The sequence below is a fragment of the Ornithorhynchus anatinus genome, chromosome 6 (genome assembly GCF_004115215.2).
Source record: "Ornithorhynchus anatinus isolate Pmale09 chromosome 6, mOrnAna1.pri.v4, whole genome shotgun sequence".
Lineage (NCBI taxonomy): Eukaryota > Metazoa > Chordata > Mammalia > Monotremata > Ornithorhynchidae > Ornithorhynchus > Ornithorhynchus anatinus.
The window spans coordinates 24,162,277-24,186,383 of NC_041733.1; the positions used below are offsets into that span (position 1 = coordinate 24,162,277).

General features: G+C 43.1%; 1 protein-coding gene across 2 annotated transcripts in view; it reads right to left on the minus strand.

The window, feature by feature from the left end:
* Nucleotides 1–3,533: 3,533 nt before the first annotated feature.
* GPC3 (glypican 3) overlaps nucleotides 3,534–24,107 on the minus strand; it is a 429,039-nt gene continuing 408,465 nt past the window's right edge. For both annotated transcript variants that reach the window (XM_007666179.3, XM_029067025.2), the window contains one exon: nucleotides 3,534–4,360. In XM_007666179.3, the coding sequence (XP_007664369.2) occupies nucleotides 4,191–4,360 (170 nt within the window). In that variant the 3' untranslated portion in view covers nucleotides 3,534–4,190. The remainder of the gene's footprint in view (nucleotides 4,361–24,107) is intronic.

Here is a 24,107-nt window from a genome sequence, read left to right on the forward strand (position 1 = left end):
TCCTGAACCGAACATATACATAAAATTAGTTACATCAATACAAGGTTAATAGTGTGGATTTTCCTCCAAAGAGAAGAATGCAACCTTGGTGTTACAGGTAAACTTGGTGTGCTCACACCACATCAATCAGTGTACTGCAACTGGCCTGTTGAGAAAAGAAGTCATTTGCTTCTCTAATTAAAAAAATGACATTTCATAAAAATCTTGCAGAAAGGAAATTTAACCTCACTGAAATATTGACATTGTTAGGATTTATCCAGAATGTGTTTCACTGGGGATGATGATCTCTCTAGAGGGATTAAGTGGTTAAGCATTTGGGTCCCTAGATAACCACAAAGATGAACTTCTACAGAGATAATTGATGTCAGTGTTTTCCTCAAAATGGAGGACTTCCATGTAGTCACTGGGCTTGGGAAAAAGTTAACTAGATGCATTTTGAGTTTCTCAATAGTGAATGAGAAATTTGGACAGCCCGGACAGCCCTCAGTAATAATAATAACAACAACAACAATAATAATAGTATTTATTGAGCATTTAATATGGTATAGTGGATAAAAAAGCATGGGCCTGGGAGTCCCAGATGTTCATGGGTTTTAATCCTGGCTCTGCCAACTGTCTGCTGTATGGCCTAGGGGAAGCCACTTCATTTCTCTGTGCCTCAGTTACCTCATCTGCAAAATGGAGATTAAGAAGGTGAGCCCCATGTGGGACAGGGGCTGCATCCAATCTGATTTGCTTGTATCCACCCAATCCTTGGTACAGTGCCTGGCACATAGTAAGCACTTAAATACCACAATTACTATTTTTATTATTATACGCCAAGCACACACTGAAAACTGGGGTAGACACAAGATAATCAGGTCCCAAATGGGGCTCAAAGTCTAAGCAGGAGAGACAACAGGTGTTGAATCCCCATTTTGCAGATGAGAGAACTGAGGTACAGAGATGTTGAGTGATTTGTCTAATGTACCACAGAAGGTATGTGGCTAAACTGGGATTAGAATCCAGGTCCAAAGATTCCCAGGCCTATGCTCTTTCTACTAGGCCATGCTGCTTCCTAGCTCTGCCCTCAGAGAGCCCTGAGAAGACCCAAAGAGAAGAAGAGAAGCTCCATGTGCTTCCCATATGACAATGTAGGGTATAAAAGATGGAAGTACATATTTTTCTATGTTTTCTCATCCCTGGGGATGAGACTGTATGCATGCTCTGGCAGTTCAAAAGGAGTAATTCAGAGAAAGTGACCGGATGGGTTAATTAGGGCTCCAAACAGTTCTGCCCTTTGAGCTTGCTGTTTACGATAGTCTGTGTACTGTATTCTACAGCCAAGGAATCAATCTGTCTCAGGGCTCAGATTCCTCAGGGTCAGATAGCTAAACCCTGTTAAAACATAAAAATCACCTTTCATTTCTACACAGAAAAATAGTTTTCTGCCTTTAAATGTCTTGTAAATAGGAATTCTTTTTACCTTCTTGCCAATACTCAGTTTCATGTCTTTGGGTTGGAAATTCAACCTCAATAAAAATATTTTAAGGAAAACAATCTTACAAGAAATGCTCTGCAAGTGTGTCATTTGGCTCACTACTGGAGTCTTGAAGGCTGCCAGGAGCATGGTGGTGGTCAAGGGAATGGGGTGAAGGTAAAATGTGCAAGATTAAAAACTGTATTTACCTCCAATGCATCCTCCACTTCCCTACTGGATCCCCAGGATCAGAGCTGGCTTCAGTTATGCTGTCTTTTGTAAGATGTCTGTTGTGCTGCTGATGGTGAGCTGCATCCTTGAGTTAGTGGCTGTAAGAGAATCTCTTGCATGCTTGCTTACTGTGCCCATGAAAGCATAAGAGGACATCTTTCCTGGCTCCTGGCCATTATGGGTGACCACTGCTTGGGCATCAAGGGTGAGGTCAAATGGCACTGCTTCTATCTGAGCAAAAGAGGTGACTGGGCTGCCTATGTTTCACAGGGCTTTATTACAGTTCACAAGAAGAGGGAAGAGACATTCTAACGCTAACGAGACTGGGCTTGAGTTGCTGCAGCCATGGTGATGGTTTGTGCCAAGCCATCCACACTCTTTCACTGGTTCCCCTGTACCCAGCAGTACTGTGAGATGGTTGGCAGGGATACTGGGTACAGTCTGAGGTGATGGAACAAAAATCTCTGAGGCGGCGGCAGCAGCAGCAGCAGCAGCAGCAGCAGCAGCAGCAGCAGCAGCAGCAGCAGCAGCAGCAGCAGCAGCAGCAGCAGCCACCGCCGCCGCCGCCACTGTGGGAAGCAGCGTGGTTCAGTGGAAAGAGCCCGGGCTTGGGAGTCAGAAGTCATGGGTTTGAATCCCAGCTCTGCCACTTGTCAGCTGTGTGACTGTGCGCAAGTCACTTAACTTCTCTGTGCCTCAGTTACCTCATCTGTAAAATGGGGATGAAGACTGTGAGTCTCACATGGGACAACCTGATTACCCTGTATCTACCCCAGCGCTTAGAACAGTGCTCTGCACATAGTACACGCTTAACAAATACCAACATTATTATTATTATTATTACCCTCCCTCATTTTCTAAGCCATTGTTGAGTATGTCACTCAGAGTGGCTTAATAAGGGGCAGGGGTGAGGGAGGAGAGATGCTTCTTCACTTTCTGGTGGAAAACAGAATGAAAGAAAAACAAAAAAACAAAGACTAAATACACAGTTGCTCTTTGCCCAACTGTACAGGTCAGAGCCAGAAGAAAGCAGGAGACGTATCCCTTCCCTTTTCTCCTCCCCTCCCTCATCTAATCTTTATCAGCAACTCCCCACCATGGCAGGCTGATTTCTTCTTTGGAACATTACCATACTACTTGACAAAATTTGATAGCGAGTTAGGTACCCTTCACTTTCAAAGAAATAGTATGAACTCTAGAATGAAGTGTGAAATGATCTTGTGCTATTTGACTTGATTCTTCTTGAGAATCTTGTCCCAGGAGAATAGTGTTCTGGCTTTGGCAGAAGAGAATCCCAAACCCCTGAACTTTGGCAATGTCTGTTTTCAAACGGATGACCAGGTTCATGGATTAGTGGGGGAAAATCTTTTCTGTTCATGTTAGTAAAGTTATACTATGTAATGTGTATAAGACAAGAATTATAAGGTGTAATGTTGCATACATGATGGGAAATGTGTTATAGAAAGGCCTCACTGCAAGTCATTCAGTATCGGATCAGCCATATCAGGAGCCAGAAATCTAGCTGCCTGCTTACAATGTCCAGTGGCAATGTACACTTTAGAATCCAGACAGGGGTACACTGCCAATCTGAGATACATCAACATCAGCCCATACATTGAAGTGCTTCCACCACTGAGCCTGGGAGCCAATCTAACTTATGCATTCAGTTAAGCTCATATATGGTTACAAGGTAAGAATGGTCAAAATGTTAAGGGGCTCATGTCACTGCAATTTTTTATTCTGCCATTTAGATTTATGCAGCCCTCCTCCTGCCTTCCCCCCCCCGCCCCCCCCCCCCACTTTTTTCCTACCCCTGAAATTCAGGAAATGGAGAGCATCGATATCACATCACACGCATACAAGATTTGTATTTGGGCAAATATTTTTCAGCAAATTGACATCAAAATCTTGTATTGGTAAAGCGGGCAGAACAGGGAACGATCATGATACACTATGAACTGGGAATAGTCTTTGAATACTTACACATTCAATAAAGTATTTGATGGAATCTCAATGATTCAAGGAGGGGATGAAAGCAGACACAGGTTGATGATGGGGTGAAGAGGTGAGTACAAGGAGCCAGAAGTTGCAGATGGGATTACAATATCCCAAACGGCTACATCATACAGCTCTTTAAAGTATTCAACTGGTTTTGAATCAAATTGAACATCCAGAATATTGATAAAAAGCATCCACTGGAATACATGCAAATTAACTCTCAAGAAAGCATATCTGTGCACAGTGTGAGAGAGCAGCCAATCCTTATAAACTGATTGAAAAATAATTTGGTATCACTTTTTAGAGATTTTTCCTGGCAAAAGGACCAAATGTACTAACACCAAAATTCACTGCCTTAATAAAGATACCATTTTTTTATACAAAACATAACACTGTCATTCTTTAATTTAATGTCTGGAAAAGGTTCCTAGAGTTCAGAATGAGAGCTTGGAAGGAAACCACAAAAACTGATATACAAGAAAGTCTATGACTGTTCTATTAATCAGTGGACCAACAAGAGGAAGAATGCCACTGAAAAAGTTACACGGGTAAAATGGTTCAATGTGGCTTGGCCTGAGCCAAGATTGTTAGCTGTTGCTCCATCTTTGCTTTGCCGATTCAGAAGTTGCTTATTCAAGGGAGCATCATCCATGTCCAGATCATAAGCTAGTTCTACAAAAAACAAAAACAAAATCAACTCAGAGTACATTACCAGCATCACAGACAAGACTCAAGAGTGTCTTAAATCTCATCCTTTGATTTACTTTCAAAAACCCAAACAGGTAGTGGGAAAGATCTTAAAGTATTCTTTTATGGAAGGAAAAGCTTACTTGAGAGGGCTTCTGCAAATATTAGTCCTCTACAATCCTTTTTTTTTTTGGTCTTAATGAACAAATGATTTATGGTAAGCATAACATTTAAAATGAAGCAAGACAAATCAGTACATTTGGGCAGAAGGTAGAAAATAAATCTGAAACAATGTTTTCCCTTTTTTCACAGAAACTGATTAGATTCTAAAAAATACCTTTGGGAGCTTGAGATAACTTGAGGCAAACATGCCGAAAACAAATCTAGGAATAACTAAACTTACCGGGCAACAAAGGATGTTAAACATTTAACATGGACAGAATTTCTTTCAAGTTACATTGCAAATTGCTTTTCCAGATTTGGAGTGCGAGTGTCCTCCATTCCCCAGTGTTTTAGTCTTTATCTCTCAGAATCACAGAAAAAATACAGCTGGAAGGGAGCTCAAGAGGTCATCTGTCTTACTCTGTCACCCATGATCCTTGTAAGTGGTCAACCTCATCCTTAGAGGTCTTATGCATCAGCATTTCTGCAATGGGTGACCAGAAGGTCCTCTTGGACAATGGCTGTGTGTGCATGAGCCTGGCCAGTTTTTGCTAGATAATCTTCCTATAAGAAAATCTATTTACTTAAATCTGCAAAGGACAAGCCTACATCAGGGGTTAACTCAGTAGCTTAGCCTTTTAGAGAGAGGTACTATAAGTTCTACCTCCACCCTGGCAATCCTTCCATGAGCAAATATGTCTAAGAGTTGGTATTTCAGTCTTTCCCATGCAGTCCCAGTTCTGCAGTCCTACTCCACCACACTCACCCCGGGGTGGAGCAGACAGTGGGGAGAGAGACTCAAGGCAGTCCCCAGAGTCAGGCAGGCTGATAGTGGGGTGATGGGGGAAATATGGAGCCCCCTCAGCACTTCTGGGAAGCAGCAGTCAATTGGATGGACTGCTGGACCAATCAAGAAACACTTATAAAGATAGCCTATCCAACATGAGCAAGTTCAGCCTAAAGGTTTGCAGTCCACCCAAGCTGAAATTCACCAAAAAGCACTCCTACTATCATCTCATACTTCTAACCTTAGTTGGCTAATGTGAGATAACTTTTGGGGTCATTAAGAAACACGCAGATTCCCTGACCCTTTTCCACCTTAGGTGAGACTTATGCACACAGGCTAGTGGGAGTGCCAGAGAAAAGAGGAGAGCTCCTATTAGAAAGGAAGAGAAAACCAGAAGATCTAGGGAGAGTTGGGTTTCCTTCAAGTCCAAAACTTGGGAGTTGCAGTTATCTGTTATCTATATGAAGCATCTGAATAAGTATCTGAAAAGGATGTCGTAAGGAATCTAGGCTTGGAGAAAGTCTTAGCAAAATTAAATATGAACACAGAGAATTGATATATGCAGTGTCCCTTTTATTTTGGATTGGGTATATCCTTCGAACTATTGATTTTTAGAAGCCTCGACTCAAAAATAAACCCAACAAGCTCACTGGTGCCCCCTGAAAAATCCATCAATTAATCAAGGGTATTTACTGAGCACTTACTGTCAGCTGAGCATTGTACTTGGTGCTTGGGAAAGTATAATACAACAAAGTTGGCTGATGCCAACCATACACACAAGGAGCTTACAGTCCACATAAATGCAATGAGACTCTGGAAATACTGTGTTAGAACTGAGCAAAAATCAAGCAGAGATAAAAGTTTTACTCTTTTTTCATAAGGATTTCAACTGTGCTCTACTAAATGAATTTCCAGGGGGCAGAATATGAAATGCTGATAGGTAGCATCACGGAGCAAATAGAATCACATACGTGTTTAACACTGATGTTAATACTGAAAAAGTGAGTTGTTAATGACAAGAGAATCCACCTATTTAAGTTAACTGTTGAATTAAAGAAGTCCAGTTTGCTGGCCAGAAAAAGGGACTGGGGAAAGGAAGTAGATCTTGAGTTTTATTTACAGCTCAGCAATTGTCTTATTGAGTTAAGGGGAGGCAAATGATCTCGGCCTTCATCTCTCATGCCTCTCATCCACTTGACTAATGCTGGTATTTGTTAAGCACTTACTATGTGCAGGGCACTGTTCTAAGAGCTGGGGTAGATACAGGGTCATCAGGTTGTCCCACGTGAGGCGCATAGTTAATCCCCATTTTACAGATGAGGTCACTGAGGCACAAAGAAGTGAAGTGACTTGCCCACAGTCACACAGCTGACAAGTGGCAGAGCTGGGATTCAAACCCATGACCTCTGACTCCCAAGCCCGGGCTCTTTCCACTGAGCCACGCTGCTATTAATAGTCACTGTTACGTATCAATGAAGGCTTTTAGAAGCACACCTTTAATGGTATTTGTAAAATGCTTATTTTGTGCAAAGCACTGTACTAAGTGCAGATATAAGATAATCAGGTTGCCCACAGTCTCTTACAGATGGGGTAACTGAGGCACAGAGAAGTTTAGTGGCTTACCCAAGGTCACACAGCAGGCAAGTTGGTGGAGCAGGAATTAGAACCCAGGGTCCTCTGACTCCCAGGCCTTTGTGCTTTCCATTAGGCCATGCTGCTTCTTTAGGGTAAACAACGTGTGTTTGCTTCTAGTAAAAGTCTTTGAAGTTCCTTAATCAAAATTAATAATGGTGGTGTTTGTTAAGGGCTTACTATGTGCCAAGCACCTGTACTAAGGGGGCTCACATTCTAAGTGGGAGGGCGACAAGGCACTGAATTTTACAAGTGACGAAATTACGGCAAAGAAAATTTAAGGGACTTGCCCAAGGTCACACAGTAGACAAATGATAGAACCAGGATTAGAACCCACAACCTCTAACTCCCAGGTCCCTGCTCTTTCCACTAGGCCATGCTGATTCCCACAATACTCCCAATGAATGAAGAAACTTCAAATACAAAAGCTGTCTAGACTGTAGACCATAAGCTCACTATGGGCAGGGAATGTGTCTGTTATATTGTTATACTTCAGAGAAGCAGCGTGGCTCAGTGGAAAGAGCCCAGGCTTGGGAGTCAGAGATCATGGGGTCGAATCCCAGCTCTGCCACTTGTCAGCTGTGTGACTGTGGGCAAGTCACTTACTTAATTTCTCTGTGCCTCAGTTACCTCATCTGTAAAATGGGGATGAAGACTGTGAGTCTCACGTGGGACAACCTGATTACCCTGTACCTACCCCAGTGCTCGGCACATAGTAAGCACTTAACAAATACCAACATTATTATACTTTACTCTCCCAAACACTTAGTAGAGTGCTCTGCACACAGTATGTGTTCAATAAATATGATTGGTTAACTGTCAACTATTAATGCATTGGTCAGTCAGAATATTTAGAAGGTACCTGGTCATCAAATTGAAGCATGAATAGGATTCACAGGATAGAAGAAAAGCCAGAGCCAAGGAACTTCTCTTTAACCCAACTCACTCACCCAACTTTAACCCAACTTTAATACACACTCCCTGGCTTTGCTCCCTTCTCCCTTGCCTGGAGGTATCCTAAATCTGGGGTCAAAAACCAGCGGAAAGGCAATCAGGTCCCCAAGGGAAGATACAAGAAATTGAATTGGCTTGAAATACTTGCCATTCAAGTCCTTTGTAATTAGTTAAGATAAACCATTTTTATTCCATTTTACAGGGTTTAAGTAATTTATTCAAGGCCACCTACTGAGGCTGTGCTGGATACAGACTAGTACGCTTGAAGTCTATCTGCCTTGGTGGCACGGCACAGCTCCTGGACTCCTGCAACTGCTCTGGGATAGGGGAACTAAGACATTTATAGAGATATTTTTCCCTCAGAATTGATAGCTGTAGCTTTGGGGCAATTGACTTGTTCAACAGAATGGTCTAGTAGTTAGAGCATGAGCCTGGGAGTTGGAAAGACCTGGATTCTAATCCCAGGCCACCAGTTGTCTGCTGTGTGACCCTGGAAAAGTCACTTAACCTCTCTGTGCCTCCGTCACTTCATCTGTAAAATGTGGATTAAGACTGGGAACACCATGTCTGTTTATTGCTGTATTTATTGTGCTTTCTGAAGCATTCAGTATAGTGCTCTGCACACATTAAGCACTCAATAAATATGACTGAATTGAACTGAATTGAATGTGGGACATGGACTGTGTCAAGCCTGATTACCCTGTATCTACCCCAGTGCTTGCCACAGGGACTGGCATATTGTAAGTGCTTTAACAGATATCATTAAAACCCCCCAAAAACCTTATATCTGGAGATGGCAGGCCAGGGACATAGCAGAAACCCGAGGCCTTCCCATACCTCCAATACCCAGAACACCAGGCCTGCCACCAGGAAAACGCCCTGTGGCCATCATTGTCCTTAACCTCAGGCCCCAACCCATCCTCCGTCATGACAGAGTGTGGATGAAGCTGCAGCTGAGGCCTTCCAACTCTAAAATTGTCGGGAGCTAGGGATTTCGTGGCTCCGAACAGCCCTACTGGGGCAGCTAAGAGCAACTCCTATATTTATTCTGGTGGTGGTCTTTCTTTGTGGTTTCTCTGTTTCTTCTTGTTCCACTTTTCATTATGTGCCTATCACCTACCCTCTCCTCCTTATTCATAGATTGGGAACCCCTTGAAGGCCAGTGACCTTGTCTAATTTTCATATACTTATACTTATGCATATACTTATGCTTGTACTCATGTATGTAGTACACTTACAGTGCTTCGCCCATTGTTAATGCTTCAAAGCACTGCAGCCTAAGCAGTTTCACCTAGTGGAAAGAGCATAGGCCTAGGAGTCAGGACTTGGATTCTAATCTCAGCTTGTCCACTTGTCTGCTGTGTGACCTTGGGTAAGCTATTTAACTTCCTCATGACTCAGTTTCCTCATCTGTAAAATAGGGATTCAACACCTACTCTTCCATCCCCTTTGACTGTGAGTCTTGTTTGGGACTGGGGCAGTGCCCGACCTGATTATCTTGTATCTACCCCAGTGCTTAGTACATAATAGAAATGCTCAACACATATTATTATTATTGTTATTTTCAGTACTTTTACTACTGAGAAAACACCATCTGGCTAACTAAAAACCAGGAAACAGGGAAAACCTTCAGTGAATTAAAACCAATTCTGTTTGGTAATCAGATATCTTCTGCTACATTGCTGAAAAGTGAACTCTGTAAATCTTGCAAGGAATGGCTGAGGTCGGCTGTCAGCTGGCAAGAACTCCTCTGACTGAGATCATGGTCACATTGCAACGCAGTACACATATGGTTGTTTGTGTTAAATGTCAGCAATATATTTCTCATGGCCACTCTTGAAATTACACAAAGAAGAACGTTATTATGGTCGACCTAAATAAAAGTTCTCCAAGAGAATCTCTTCGGAATCATCCTGATTGAAGCAACATGAGCAAGAAATGCAACTACTACCAAGCTCTGATGCATCTTCAGCTTTTCTAGCAACCTGCAAGCACTGATCCACTCTTCCGGAAAGTAACCCTGTAGGAAGCACAATTAATTACCAATCCCATATTTTTTTCTCAGGGGATGGATATGCCATAGGTCAAAAGCACATCAGTTGCGGTAAAGGAAGGAGAGGTCTCTTTTCCCTAACCTGCACACAAACCTCAATCTAAATAAGAATACCATCTCACAGTAACTATTGTTCTTGGAAGTGAGCTCTGTCTTCCGTGGACTGAAACTTCTAACATCTCCACCCGACAATATTTACTAACGACCCGCTGTGGATGAGGACCTGAACCAAGCCCTCTGATCTAGAGAGATTATATGTGAAGATGGAGCCGCTGAGTGGGCCGACTTAGTAGCACATGTCTAAAAACAAAACAAATGTACAAACAAAGCCAAAGACAGAAAACACTTCACATGGGTAGAGACAAAATAAAAGTGTGGAAACACAAATGTGAATATTGGCCTTGGGAGAATGCAAAAAGCAAATACACATATGCACGCTCCAGACTAAAGAATTCTCAGCTCAGCAGTAACCAGATGTGTCATGGGAAAAACCACAAACCGTTTTCTTTTTAACCATTCGCATTTTTACATGTTTATCTATCTGTGATTTTTTCAGAACATAGCTTTGTTCTATTGAAAAATACACATAAAATTGTCTAATCTTGAAGTTGATTGTCAACGGGAACCTTTTGGCCTTACAAGGAGATTTTCATGCTAAATCCAAAAATCTGTTTCTGCTTATAATCAGTCTAACTATGCCCAGAGGGTATTACAACAATCCATACTATTACATCCTCAGTCTTCACTCTTTCTGTGCCCTTCTTGTCTTTTGTGCTGTAGATTAGATAATCCGTTTATAATAACAGTCAATCATTAAAGTTTGCTTTTTGTTTTTGTTTCAAAGTTTCTTGCTCTCATGGACAACCAAGAGCAATTTATGCCTCTCTCTCAGTTTGCAAAAGTTTTCCAGAGTCCCAGGAGTCCCAGGAAGTAACATTGTTACAAAAGCCTCCTGGAGCACACCCCTCCTGTTTGCTCCATAGCATATCAAAAGCTTTGAGCGTCATTCTCACCACAACATACAGCATGGGGTGACACCAGCAAACAGCTGTAAACTTGACAACGTGGGACTTCCATGTGGCCACAAGGGAGAAGAGATTTCTCTACCTCTATGAGTAGGATTTTGCTTCTTGTTTTTCTGCCCAGGCTTATGAGGAACAAAGCTAGTTGGGCAGGAATACTCCGGAAACAAATCAGCTAAACCAGGAGGAGATCATCTTTAGCATTGGCCTAATAGCTTTCACTGTAGCTGGCACACAGAGAAAGAATGCTAAGGGCTGGCATCCAGACAGCAATACAGAGGCATATGCATCCACCCTCCAGGAGCTCTTTTGGCCTGGGCGAGCAGCCCTGTGGAACTATAAATGGAAACGGGTCCTGAGCAGATAATAGGGAGCAAATGCCTGACAATCAAAGGAAAGCGACTTCAAAGGAGTCCACGCCATGTTTCAGAGGGCTCACCCCTAACGACGGGCAGGTTTACTCATATAAGCCAAGGAAGAAGAACAGCGATCTTGATGGCAGTGCTTGAGAATGTCACTGAAGAGCCAAGCATCTGCGCTCCTGGCTGGCCAGGCTGGTCCCAGCAGATGGCTTCAATCTGAATCCTAATATAGTAACTTGAGAATACCCGCCTGAAAGCTGGGAATGGGGGAACCTGTTCCGATTAAATCATCATCTCCATCATCTCACCACTCTCAGCACTTCTGCTCCTCCGGTCATGGGGAAGCAGCGTGGCCTAGTGGAAAGAACACAGGCCTGGGAGTCAGGGGACTTGGGTTCTAATCCCAGTTCTGTCACTGTTCTGCTGTGGGACCCTGGGCAAGTGGTTTAACTTCTTTGGGATTCATTTTTCTCATCCGTACAGTGGAGATTAAATGCCTCTTCTCCTACCTACTTAGACTGTGTGCCCCATGTGGGCCAGGGTTTAGGTCCACCCTGAATATCTTGAATCTACCTAGTGCTTAGTACAATGCCCAGCAAATAACAAGCACGTAACAAATATTATTATCATTATTATTATTACATTCATGTTGTTATCCCAAACTCTCACATGGCCATATGACTTTTGCCCATATTTTTACCTCAGCTTTAAACTCATGGCTCACAAGACTCATAGTTTTGACGAAAGTATCTTTTTGTTTTCTAGTTTCTGGTTGGGACCCCAGCTGTTAACTTGCTGAAACCGTCAACCTAGTATCACCATATTTTCAGTGGTGACAGAAAGGGTGGAAGTGGGAATCTCATGAGAAAGAATGGTATTGAGCAAGGCTGGCATCTCAGAGTAAAACTCAAGAAGCTTTGGAAGTCAGTTAAGCACTGTAGCACCATACAATTTTTGGTTTATCTGCTACTCCTGAAAACCTTCCTAAGAAGGCCAGCTGATGCCTCATCACCTAATAATTCCCTGTGTACCCAACATTTTGATTCAGTTCTCTTATAATAATGATGATGATGATAATGATGACAATAATAACAATAATTGTGGCATTTATCCTGTCCATGTTACTGCCATGGGGCCTGTACCGCCACCCCCACACCCTTGGACATTGCATCCATGCCACCACCTACTGTAACAGTGTGCCCTGGGGCGGTTGCTTCACTCAGTCTGAAGTCTGGACAGTATGAAGCCAGTCCTGCCTGAGGAAGAGATCTTTTCAGATTGGGCATAAATCTGGTGTCCCTTCAGCATCTAGTGAGAGCCATCAACTGTGCCCATATATTGAAAATATTGAGTGATTAGGTCCATGCCTCTTTGGTGAAAAAGAAAGTATAGCTGAGATGAAACTCGTATTGAGACTTTTTGCCTCGCAACTAACCTATAGTTTAAAATAATAAACACTGCCTTGGTTTCTTGCTAATGCTGACAAACTAGAAAGGCTTCCTTTCTCTGTACGTGAGACAATAAAGGTGGGCTTTCTCATTCTGAACTACCTAATGTGAGACTATGAATAGTCCAGTTATTTATTTAACTGGGTCAGGAGAGGGACCTCAAAGCTGGGGCTGAGGCCAGGTTGGAGCAGGGTTGGGGCGTGCAGGAGAGGAAGTGCAGATCAGAAGAATCTGGAGGGGCAGGGTCTCCTATCTCCTTCCCCCTCTGCTGCCACATTTCCTCCTCTCCCGCTCTCTGGTTTTGCAGCTCCAGAGGGTGAGGGCCAAAGAAACAACCAGCAGTGGTGGTGGCAGGAGCAACAGCAGTTGTCAAACACAATAATAATAATAATAATAATGATAATATTTGTTAAGCACTTACTATGTGCTGAGCACTGTTCTAAGCGCTGGGGTAGATACAAGGTAATCAGGTTGTCCCACATGGTGGTCACAGTCTTAATCCCCATTTTACAGATGAGGGAACTGAGGCACAGAGAAGTCAAGTGACTTGCCCAAAGTCACACAGCTGATCAGTGGCGAAGCCAGGACTTGAACCCATGACCTCTGACTCCCAAGCCCGTGCTCTTTCCACTGAGCCACACTACAATGCAGCCAAAAGGACAGAAAAACAAGAAGGGAAGATATGGGATGGGTTGAACTTAGGGTGCGGATGAGGGAAGGAAAGCCACAGGCTGGAAAGTGGAGAGCGCTGAGTGAGGTGGGTAGGTCATGGAGAGAGAGGGGTTACTTACCTTATGAGTCTGGTGCTATAAAGTCAAAACAGATGTACCTCAAACCTGAAATGGGGTAAGTTTAGAAATGTCAGGAGGGTCTTCCTTCGCAACTTTGGAAGACTGCAAGTCAGGGGCTCCCTATAAACATGACATTAAACTCAAGGGATCGTGTCTACCTACTTTATTGCACGGTTCTCTCCCAAGCGCTTAGTACAGTGCTCTGCACATAGCACTGATTGATTGATGAAATACCATTGATTGATTGATCCCTCCAAAGGGGTAATAGGAGAAGAAAAGTTTCAAAACTTTGTTTCTTAATGATGGAAACATTCACAGTCCCAAACTCAAAAAAAAACAGAGGGTTTCATTTATGGGAGATTTTGTTGCAGTTCATACAGAACAACTGAAAGCTGTTTTGCTCATGGTAAGATTACGCCCTCGGATGTGGCTCCAAGTTTGGTACAAGAGTCTGTCTGATCAGCATTTTCTGTCTTTTTTCCAGTTTCCCTCTTCCTTCTTTGAAAAGGAAATATGGCAGACCTTAAAATGTGGTTGTTTTGATCTCTGCACATTCAGAACAATGGAACTCTTCTGTTGTATTGAGACTCTGAATCTAGGATCACTTAAAACAGGGCTAGGGCAGGACTGTCCTTTTCATGGATTTTATCCATTTCTAAAGACTTAAGAGGTAAAAATGGATTAAAGGATTTTTCTGAATTTCATGGATATTTGGCTGCTGCTTCTGCCCTGTCACTCCTCCTCCACTGCTTCCCTCCTCCTCTTCCCTCTTCTGGACCCTGAAGTGGCTGGTAAAAGCAGTGTCGGTGGAGAAAGAGAGAGTAATGGCAAAGGTGGCAGCTGCCTAGGGAATGGGGGGGTGGGGAGCAGAGAGTTTTTACAGAGTTTTCAAAGTGCAAATCCAGAGAAAAATATATCGAGATCTGTCTTGGGCTAAGGTATTAAATTTCAAGTAAAGCACTCCTGCAGTGGAGTGGCAGACCCTTTGGAATTAGAAAAGTGGGTCAATTAGCATTTAAATAGGCTCTCTTCTGGCCCAGTTAAATACTTTACTCTTTGATACTAAATGTTCACACTGTCGCCTCTCCCAGAGGCTGGTGAGAGGAAGAATGGAGAGTGGGAGAGAATGAGAAAAGTAATGAGGAAGAGAAGTTAAGAGAGAGAGAAGGAGAAAGGGTGAGGCGAGGAGAGAGGGAGAAAAGGAGTGATGAGAAGAGGAGAGAAAGAGAGAAAGGAGAGGGGAAAGAAGAGAAAGACAGAAAGAAAGGAGAGGGGAGAGAAAAGAGAAATGGAGAGGAGAGTGGGAGAAATGGAGAGGAGAGGGAACGAGGGGGAGAAAAAAAGCCCCCAACCAAGCCCCAGTACTTAAATATATAATCATAGGCCCCCATTCGACCATCAATAATTTATTTTAACGTGCATTCATTCATTCAATCATATTTATTGAGTGCTTACTGTGTGCGGAGCACTGTACTAAGCACACGGGAGATTACAACACAACAATGAACAGACACATTCCCTGACTACAGCTAGTTTACAGTTGAGAGGGATGAGTTTACAGTCGAGTAATCTGTCTGCCTGTACCCTCTTCTAGACTGGGAGTTCCTTATGGGCAGGGAATGTGTCTGACATCACTGATTGAGGCCTGGAGAGGGCTAGGAGACCAGTGCCCAGCAAGTCCGGGGTGCCCGCCATGTGCCTATACTGCCATTAGAGTCCCTGGACAGGTTCTGAGGTGGGATTGGGTGGTTCACAACCTCAGCCCTCCCCTTATCCACCCAGGGCAAACCCCACAGCTGTTATTTGGAACTTTCCTCTGCCCTAGACTAACACAGAAAAAAAGAGCTATTTCTGCTGGAAATAGCCTCTTAAACAACCTCCCCAAAACCTGGAGGTGCTTAATACTGACCATTTGTGGTGAAAGGAAGTTTGTCATCTTGAAATGTTAATTCCCTTAGCTCTTTTGGCTCTGAAAACTCAGAAGCCCTTTGATTACAAATACAAGGCTTATCAGTTATTACATATGCAAAATCTCTAAGCCCTATCAAAGAACAAACCCTGTTTACATGTGCAGATGGAAGACACATATGCTTTCATGCCACAGAAAGAAGCCACCAAGTCACTGATAGCCATACTATCAGAGTTACTTAAAAGGGGGGAACTGATGAGTTGAAAACTTCCACAGTCGACTAGAGCAGTGCCCCCAAGAAAGGATGCCAGTGGAAGAATCCACTGCTCTCTCTTCCACACATCCATGCCTCCTCTGACCTGCAGACCTGGTATTCCGGGATTTTGAATCATCTTCCCAACAGGGACTCACTATTCTTCCAGCATTAATATTCCCCAGACCAGCTGCCTTTGACACTCTGGACTACCCCCTCGTCCTGGAATCATTATCCAACCTTGGCTTCACTGACTCTGGCCTCTCTTGGTTCTACTCCTATCTCTCTGGTTGTTCATTCTCAGTCTCCTTTGCAGGTACTCCTCTGCCTCCTACTCCCTAACTGTGGGGGTCCCTCAAGGCTCAGTTCTGGGTCCCCTTCTATTCTCCACCTACACCCACTCCCTTGGAGAACTCATTCACCCCATGGCTTCAACTACCACCTGTTTGCAGATGTTACCCAATCTACATCTCTAACCCTGATCTCCTTCCCTCTCTTCAGTTTCACATCTCCTCCTCCCTTCAAGACATCTCTATTGGATGTCCTCCCATCACCTCAAACTTTACATGTCCAAAACAGAGCTTCTTATCTTTCCACCCAACACCTATCCATCCCTTGACTTTCCCATCATTGTAGAGGGCACCACCATCCTTCCTGTTTCATAAACCCGTAACCTTGGCATTATCCTATCTCACCTATCACGTATCCTATCCAACCTGGATTACTGCATAAGCCTTCTTGCTGACCTCCCAACCACCTGTCTCTCTTCACTCCAGTCCATACTTCACTCTGTTGCCCATATTGTCCTTCTACAAAAACGTTCAGGACATGTCACCACACTCCTCAAAAATCTCCTGTTGTTGCCTATCACTTCTGTATCAAACAAAAACTCCTTACCATTGGCTTTGAATTACTCCATCACCTTGCCCCCTCCTACCTCACCTCCCTTCTCTCCTTCTACATCCCAGCCAGCACATTCCGTTAGCTGCTGCTAACTTTCTCACTGTGCCTCGATCTCTCCTGTCTCGCCACCAACCACTGGCACACATCTTGACTCTGGCCTGGAACACTCTCCATCCTCAAATCCAACAGACAAGTAATCTCCCCTGCTTCAAAGCCTTATTCATTCATTTGATCGTATTTATTGAGCACTTATACAGAGCAGTTCACTGCACTAAGAACTTGGAAAAGCACAATACCGCAATAAAGGGAGACAATCCCTGGCCACAATGAGCTCAGAGTCTAGAGGATTGAAGGCACATCTCCTTCAAGAAGGCTTCCCAGACTTTTCCTCATTTTCCACTCCCTTCTGCATCTCCCTGTATTGCTCCCTTTGCTCTTGCCCACTCCCCAGCCCCACAGCACTTATGAATATATCTGTAATTTTTTTTTTATATTGATGTCTGTCTCCCCAACTCTAGACTGTGAGCTATTTGTGGGCAGGGATTGTCACTATTAATTGTTGTATTGTACTTTCCCAAGCACTTCGTACCGTGCTTTGCACACAGTAAGCGTCTAAATCAATACGATTGAATGAATGAATGAAACCTCGACTCCTCTCATTCAACCCACATACTCAATCCAACACTAAATCCTGTCAGTCCCACCTTCACAACATCGCTAAAATCCGCCCTTTCCTCTCCATCCAAACTACTATTATGTTAATACAATCACTCATCCTATCCTGCCTGGATTACTGCATGAGCCTCCTTGCCGACCTTCCAGCCTCCTGCCTCTCCCATTCTAGTCCATATTTCACTCTGCTGCCTGGATAATTTTTTCTACAAAATTGTTCAGGACTTGCCACCGTACTCCCCTCAAAAATCTCCAGTGGTTGTCCATCCACCTCCTTATCAAACAAAAATTTCTCATCATTGGCTTTACAGTACTCCATCACCTTGCTTCCTCCTACCTCACTTCACTTCTCTCTTTCTACAACCCAGCCTGTATACTTCACTCCTCTGGTGATAACCTTCTCACTGTGCCTCAATTTCGCCTCTCACCGCTGACCCCTGGCCCACTTCCTGCCGCTGGCCTGGAATGCCCTCTCTCCTCAAATCCGACAGACAATTACTCTTTCCCCACTCAAAGCCTTACTGAAGGCATATCTCCTCCAAGAGGCCTTCACTGATTAAGTTCCACTTTTTCTCATTTCCCACTCCCTCCTGTGTCACCCTGACTTGCTCCTTCTGCTCTCCCCATCACCTGCCTCACAGTGCTTATGCACATATCTCTAATTTTATTCATTTGTACTTATGTCTGTCTGCCCCCCTCCCACTGCTCCCCCAGACTGTGAGCTTGTTGTGGGCAGGGACTGTCACTGTTTATTGTTGTATTGTACTTTCCCAAGCACTTAGTACAGTACTCTGCACACAGTAAGTACTCAATAAATACGACTGAATGAATGAGGGATTGAGAGATTGTGGCTGGCTCAAATATCATCTCTGTAACCTCCATCTCTGCAAAATGTAAACCAACTATGAAGTGGAAAATAATAACCTTTCTTAAAAAAAACCAAAAACCTTTCCCAAAAGGCTTTTTTTATCTTGCTGCATGCCAGGTTTCCAGATCCATATGAAGATCTTCCAAAAGGAATTAAATGTCTCCTACTTGCTACTTGGGGAAGAGTTTGAACCTGAGGTCAAAGGATGACTGGCACCTTGAGAAACGGAAATTAAATTCATGACTAGTCCAGTTTGGACTGGGTGCTTAGAAACGAAGAGAAGGAAATCCGATAGGGAGTTATTAAAGTTGGTCCATTTAGGAAGAAAAAAAAAATCAGTACAGATACAATAGGGGAAGACCTGGAAATGCACAAATGGGAATGAAAAGATCCAGGAGTCACAGTAAGCAACCGAGTAAACATGAGTCAACAGTGTGGCCTTACTGTTAAACATTCGAGGACATCACAAGAACACATTCACAGGAGCAAGGAAGCAAGGAAGCCATGAGGCAATTCTCCAGCTGTGCTTGGAAGACCATTACTAAATCCTTGTGTCCAATTCTGGGCTCCTCGACTTGAGTGGGTTGGGAACTTTGGAGAAGGCTCAGAAGAGAGTCACAAAGATGATTAAGCAATTAAAATTATATTTGCTTGCCTATCTCCATTAGACTGTCAGTCAATCCAGGAACAGAAACCTATATTATACTTCTTAGTATTTCTCCTCAGTGCTTACCACAAAGAAAGCACCCAGTACAGACCATGTTGTCAGTGCTATCTGGATCATGAGGAAATGGGCTTTTGTTCCAGCAGGAGGGTCTCATGGACACTTTCTGACAGGAAGGACTTCTAAGGGGAATTGAGAATACAATACATGCTTGATCCCTTATTACAATGCAGATTCCCACCATCTGCAAACACAGTGCATACAAGCAACAATGTCCACTTCTCTGTCCAGGATCGGGAGTCCAAAGAGTCCCCATATAGGGGTGGAGGGACACTTCATTCATTCATTCATTCATTCATTCATTCATTCATTCATTCATTCATTCATTCACTCATTCATTCAACTGTACTTATTGAGTGCTTACTGTGTGCAGAGCACTGTATTAAGCTCTTGGAAAGTACAATTCCGCAATAAAGAGAAACAATTCTGACCAATAATGGGCTTACAGACTAGACGGACATGTTCAGGACAAGTCACCTCCCCCTTCGAAAAACTCCAGTGGTTGTCCATCCACCTCCATCACAAACAAAAACTCCTCATCATTGGCTTTAAAGCTCCATCACACTTGCCCCTATGGCCCCAAGCCTGGCCATTATTCCCATGGCCCTGCCTGGTCTTAAGGGCTAGGCCAGTCTAGGTTTAGGTCGAGATCTTGGCAATGTTCTGGCGAGTTGTCCCTGACCTAGGCCTCACAGAATAAGAACAATGAAGCTCAGCCAATGGAGGAGATTGTGCTTCCTAATGAAGCACCATCATTCATTATTTCTGTTCCAACTTCAGCACACAAAATTCATATACAAAATTGATTTTTGAAAAGAACATTCAGCTTCATTTTTCAAATGGGAGAATTAAAAATCAGCAAAAGATATGATTGCAATTTCTTCTCATGGGCTCTCATTTTTAAGGAAAACACATTGTTATTCTGCTTTGGACCTCATGGTATTTGCACTGGAGGAAACTGCATCCTTTTTCCTCCACTATCACAGGAAGACCTCTCACAAGTTGTTCAAGAGAAGGAATACTAATCGATCTTTAAACAGACTCTTCAAAATCCAGATGTTGTCCCCTGAGAATGGCCCCTTCAGATGGAAAAAAGGGTCACTCACAAGGGTAGGTTAAAAAAAAAAAGGAAAGATTCAGCGCCAATATCGAAAGCTAAATCTTTTCAAAACATTTGTGTGATCCTAGGAATAGGTGACATTTGTCTTTGTGACTCACACAGAGAATCAAGGGTTGAAACTACATACAAAACAATCAATAAAGGAATGCATCCTGTTCTCATAACTTTTTAAAATGTAATGGTTTTGATTCCTGAAGCTCTGCTTAAAATACAAATCCTGGGCATGATGCAGTCAGAAATATGCTGTTTCAACCTTCTCACATGAACAGAGACAACACAAAATGTCACTTCACCTAAACCAAAGGAAGGCTTGTACAATGACACAGTGACTTGGGCAGTGAGCTTGCTAGCAATATTAATTCTTCAAAGCTGATAGATCAAAATCCTCCAGTGAGGTGCTTTAGTGCAGTTGCCTCAAGAATCTTCTTATGAGAGGAATATGCATGGCAACCTTCCATTTTATAGGTTTCTGTAGCTGACATTTTGAATATGCTGTTCTTGGCAATAAATATCTGAAACATACTGGCAGTGACCATCAATTAAGAAATTCCACATTTAGGAGCCAAGAGGTGAGAATGCCCAGTGCCTCTGAAAATAATCAAGTTGGGGGCTCTTGGACCATGTTTCCATGAAGATAAATAACCCACTAGCCAAAAAATATAGAACAGGTAGGTATCCTTATGAATAAGAGATGTGAACAATCTTCCTGAATAATTCTAACCGAATCAGCTACTGAAAAGCTTCAGTGTTTAGTTCTTCCATCAGCAGCAATCTACATTATGACTCTCTACCAATTTTCTTCTTGACCCACTAATGACAGTCAAGAGCTTGTCCTCTTTGCTTCACCAAGGCCACACTCCCCCAAATCACCAAGAATCTTCTCATGGCCAAGTCCAATGGGCTCTGCTCCATTCTCATCTTCCTTCCCCTTCCAAGCACTTATCCTATCCCATCATGACTACTGCAACAGTCTCCTTGCTGACCTCCCTGCCTCCTGTCTCTCCCAACTCCAGTCTGCTTCTTGTAGGCAGGGAATGTGTCTATTAGTATTATTATACTGTACTTTCCTAAGCACTTAGCCCACTGCTTTACAAAGAGTAGGTGCTCAATAAATATAATTGATTAAATCCTCTCTGGTCCATCTTTGATACTGTGAACAGTCCCTCAACCCCTAGGCCTGGGAGTCCCACAAGGCTTTGTGCTGGATCCCTAGTTCTTCTGCTTTGATAACCACTCTCTTGGCTTCAGTTATATGAAGGATGCATAAATATGCCTTCCTTATCCTGACCTCACCAACCCCTTCCAATTCCACAGTGGAAAGAGCACGGGCTTGGGAGTCAGAGGTCATGGGTTCTAATCCTGGCTCCGCCACTTGTCAGCTGTGTGACCTTGGGCAAGTCACTTCACGGGGCCTCAGTTCCCTCATCTGTAAAATGGGGATGAAGACTGTGAACCCCAAGTGGGACAACCTGATCACCTTGTATCCACCCCCCGTGCTTAGAACAGTGCTTTGCACATAGTAAGTGCTTAACAAATGCCATCATTATTATATCTGCTTGTCTCCAGGATATCTTCATATGGATGACCCACCAGCCCCTCAAACACAACTACTCATCTTCTATCCTAAACCCTCCCCTCCTCTCATCTTCCCCATCTCCATTGAAAATACCATCAGTGTGATCACCCTGCAATGAGCCCCAACAAATGGTAATTGCACCACTCCCAAAGGAATACTCAGTATCCCACAGAAGGGGTTAATAATACTTTCCCCTTTCCATTCTTTTTGGGTAAGGAGGGGAAGTTACGATTATCCCCATTTTTAAGTGAAGAAACTGAGGCACAGAGAGATTAAGGGATAAGATCACCCAGGAGGTTAATGGCCCAATGAAGCCTAGAACACAGATGTCCTGACTCTAAGCCATGCATTCTTTCACGTTAGCACTCTGCATCCATTACATCTAAAGCAGTAGTCAGTGTCTATTACTAGCTTCATCAATTTAACCCACTCAACATATCTGGGACCCTTAAGGACTCTCTCAGTAATAGGAAAATCTCCTTTGCAGTTGGAACCCAATGCCTTGAAATGTGAGTGGCTGACATATGCTGGCATTCTTTGTGACTCAAGTGAAAGCCGTCTTCTGGCAAACAGGTGGCAACTCATCCTCTGTTAATTCCTTCTCTGAATCTTCTTTATTGCACTCTCACTGCCTGGACACTTTTCTCCTGTCTCACCCCTCACCTCTATTTAATTCAGGAATTTCTGTTGGTAAATGAGAATAAAAGGATCTGCTTCTGGAATATATAAAAGAGTCTCATTAATGAAGTTGCTTGCTCCTCTCTAATAGGCCAAAACCATAAGACTTATCCTAACAGTAATACATTTTGGCATCTCCTTTCCCTTATAGAGTCTGTGGGATTACTGCCAGGAAAATACAATTATGTGTTGGCAAAGGACTAAATGACATTCCTTAACCTAAAAGTTGTTTCATTCCCTTTTTTCCATTTCTTTATTCACTTCTTTTTCTCTTTCCACTTCTACTTTAACTCATTTCCTGTGTCCAATTACTTTTTTTTTCATCTGTCTAGTCTTTTTTGGTTTTACATTCTCTACTGACTCTGCAAATCTCCTTTTCTTTGAACACAGGTTTAACTCACCAGTTGATTCTGAATCTTCAGTCCTTTTGGTTGTTTTTTTAAAAATGCTACTCTTATCCACCTTCATTTATGTTCCATTTTCTTTACATTTAGTTGCCACTGTGTTCCCTACATTCCATTTTCTTTACATTTAGTCTCATTGTGTCTTTCTAGTTCTCATTTTTCAAGTTCATCCAATATTTCAGTTCCTCCATTTTTCACTGCATACTGTCTCTCCTCTTCATCTCCCATTTATGTTTGACACCTCTACTTCTCTGTTTCTCCATATTTGACCTTCTGTGTTCTTAAAAGCTCCATCTCTTTGACCCTTTTCTTTCCTTTGTTGACCTTCCTTGGTCTCTATTTCCTCGGGGACATTTTAACATCTTACTTGATTCGTAGTTCTTCACTTCTCTAACTGCCTCTCTCCAACTCCACTGCTTCCTTCCAACTCTTATATCTGAGTTGCCTCTATGAGGAAGGCAAGCAGAGCGCAGCACACTGCAAAATCCCCATTAGAATGTTAAGTGCAAGACCCATTTTCTACCCAAATGTCCTCAGCATAGTGATGAGGCCATGCTACAGTGACATAGAACAACTGTTGCCTGCCAGAATTAGCCACTTGGTAGCTGCTGTGGTCTTTGCTGCCCAAATTAGCCAGCCTTTTTTTGGTATTCCTGCCCAAACTGTCCAAGATATGAAACACTCTAGATCAGAAACTTTCACCCCTGATGGCATAGCCTCAGCAGGCAGTCCCCTACACTTGACTCTTTCATCTCCCCACCATGGTGAGCTGTGGGTTGGATACATTCTGTGTCCCAGTGGGAACAGTGTGGCCTAGAAGAAAGTGTACAGGTCTGAGAAAATCCAAGGACCTGGGTTTCAAACCTGGTTCTGCAACTTGCCTGTTGTGTAACCCTGGGCAAGACCCTTAGCATCTCTGTGACTCCGTTTCCTCCTCTGTAAATTTGGGATTAAAATACTTGCTCCCTCTCCCTGTTAGACTGTGAGTCTTATGCGGGACAAGGACTGTATCTGATCTGACAATCCTGTATCTACTCCAATGCTTACTAGAGTGCTTATTAGAGCATTTAGTAAGTATTCAACCACGGCACATGTGTACATATCTGTTATGTGTATCTTTATTTATTTGCATTGATGTCTGTCTCCCTCCAACTATGCTATAAGCTCGTTGTGGGCAGGGAATGTGACTGTTTACTGTAGTATTGTACTTTCCCAAGTGCTTAGCGTAGTGCTCTGCACACAGTAAGCGCTCAATAAATACAACTGAATGAACAAATACCACAAGTATCATTATTATTATCATTATTAACATGATCAGCAGTGACCAAAGTGTGTGAGTGGCACCATGAAAACCATCAGCATAATCCTCAAGTCCTTTGTACGGGTTCTCCGGCTCAAAGTCTGCATGACTGGG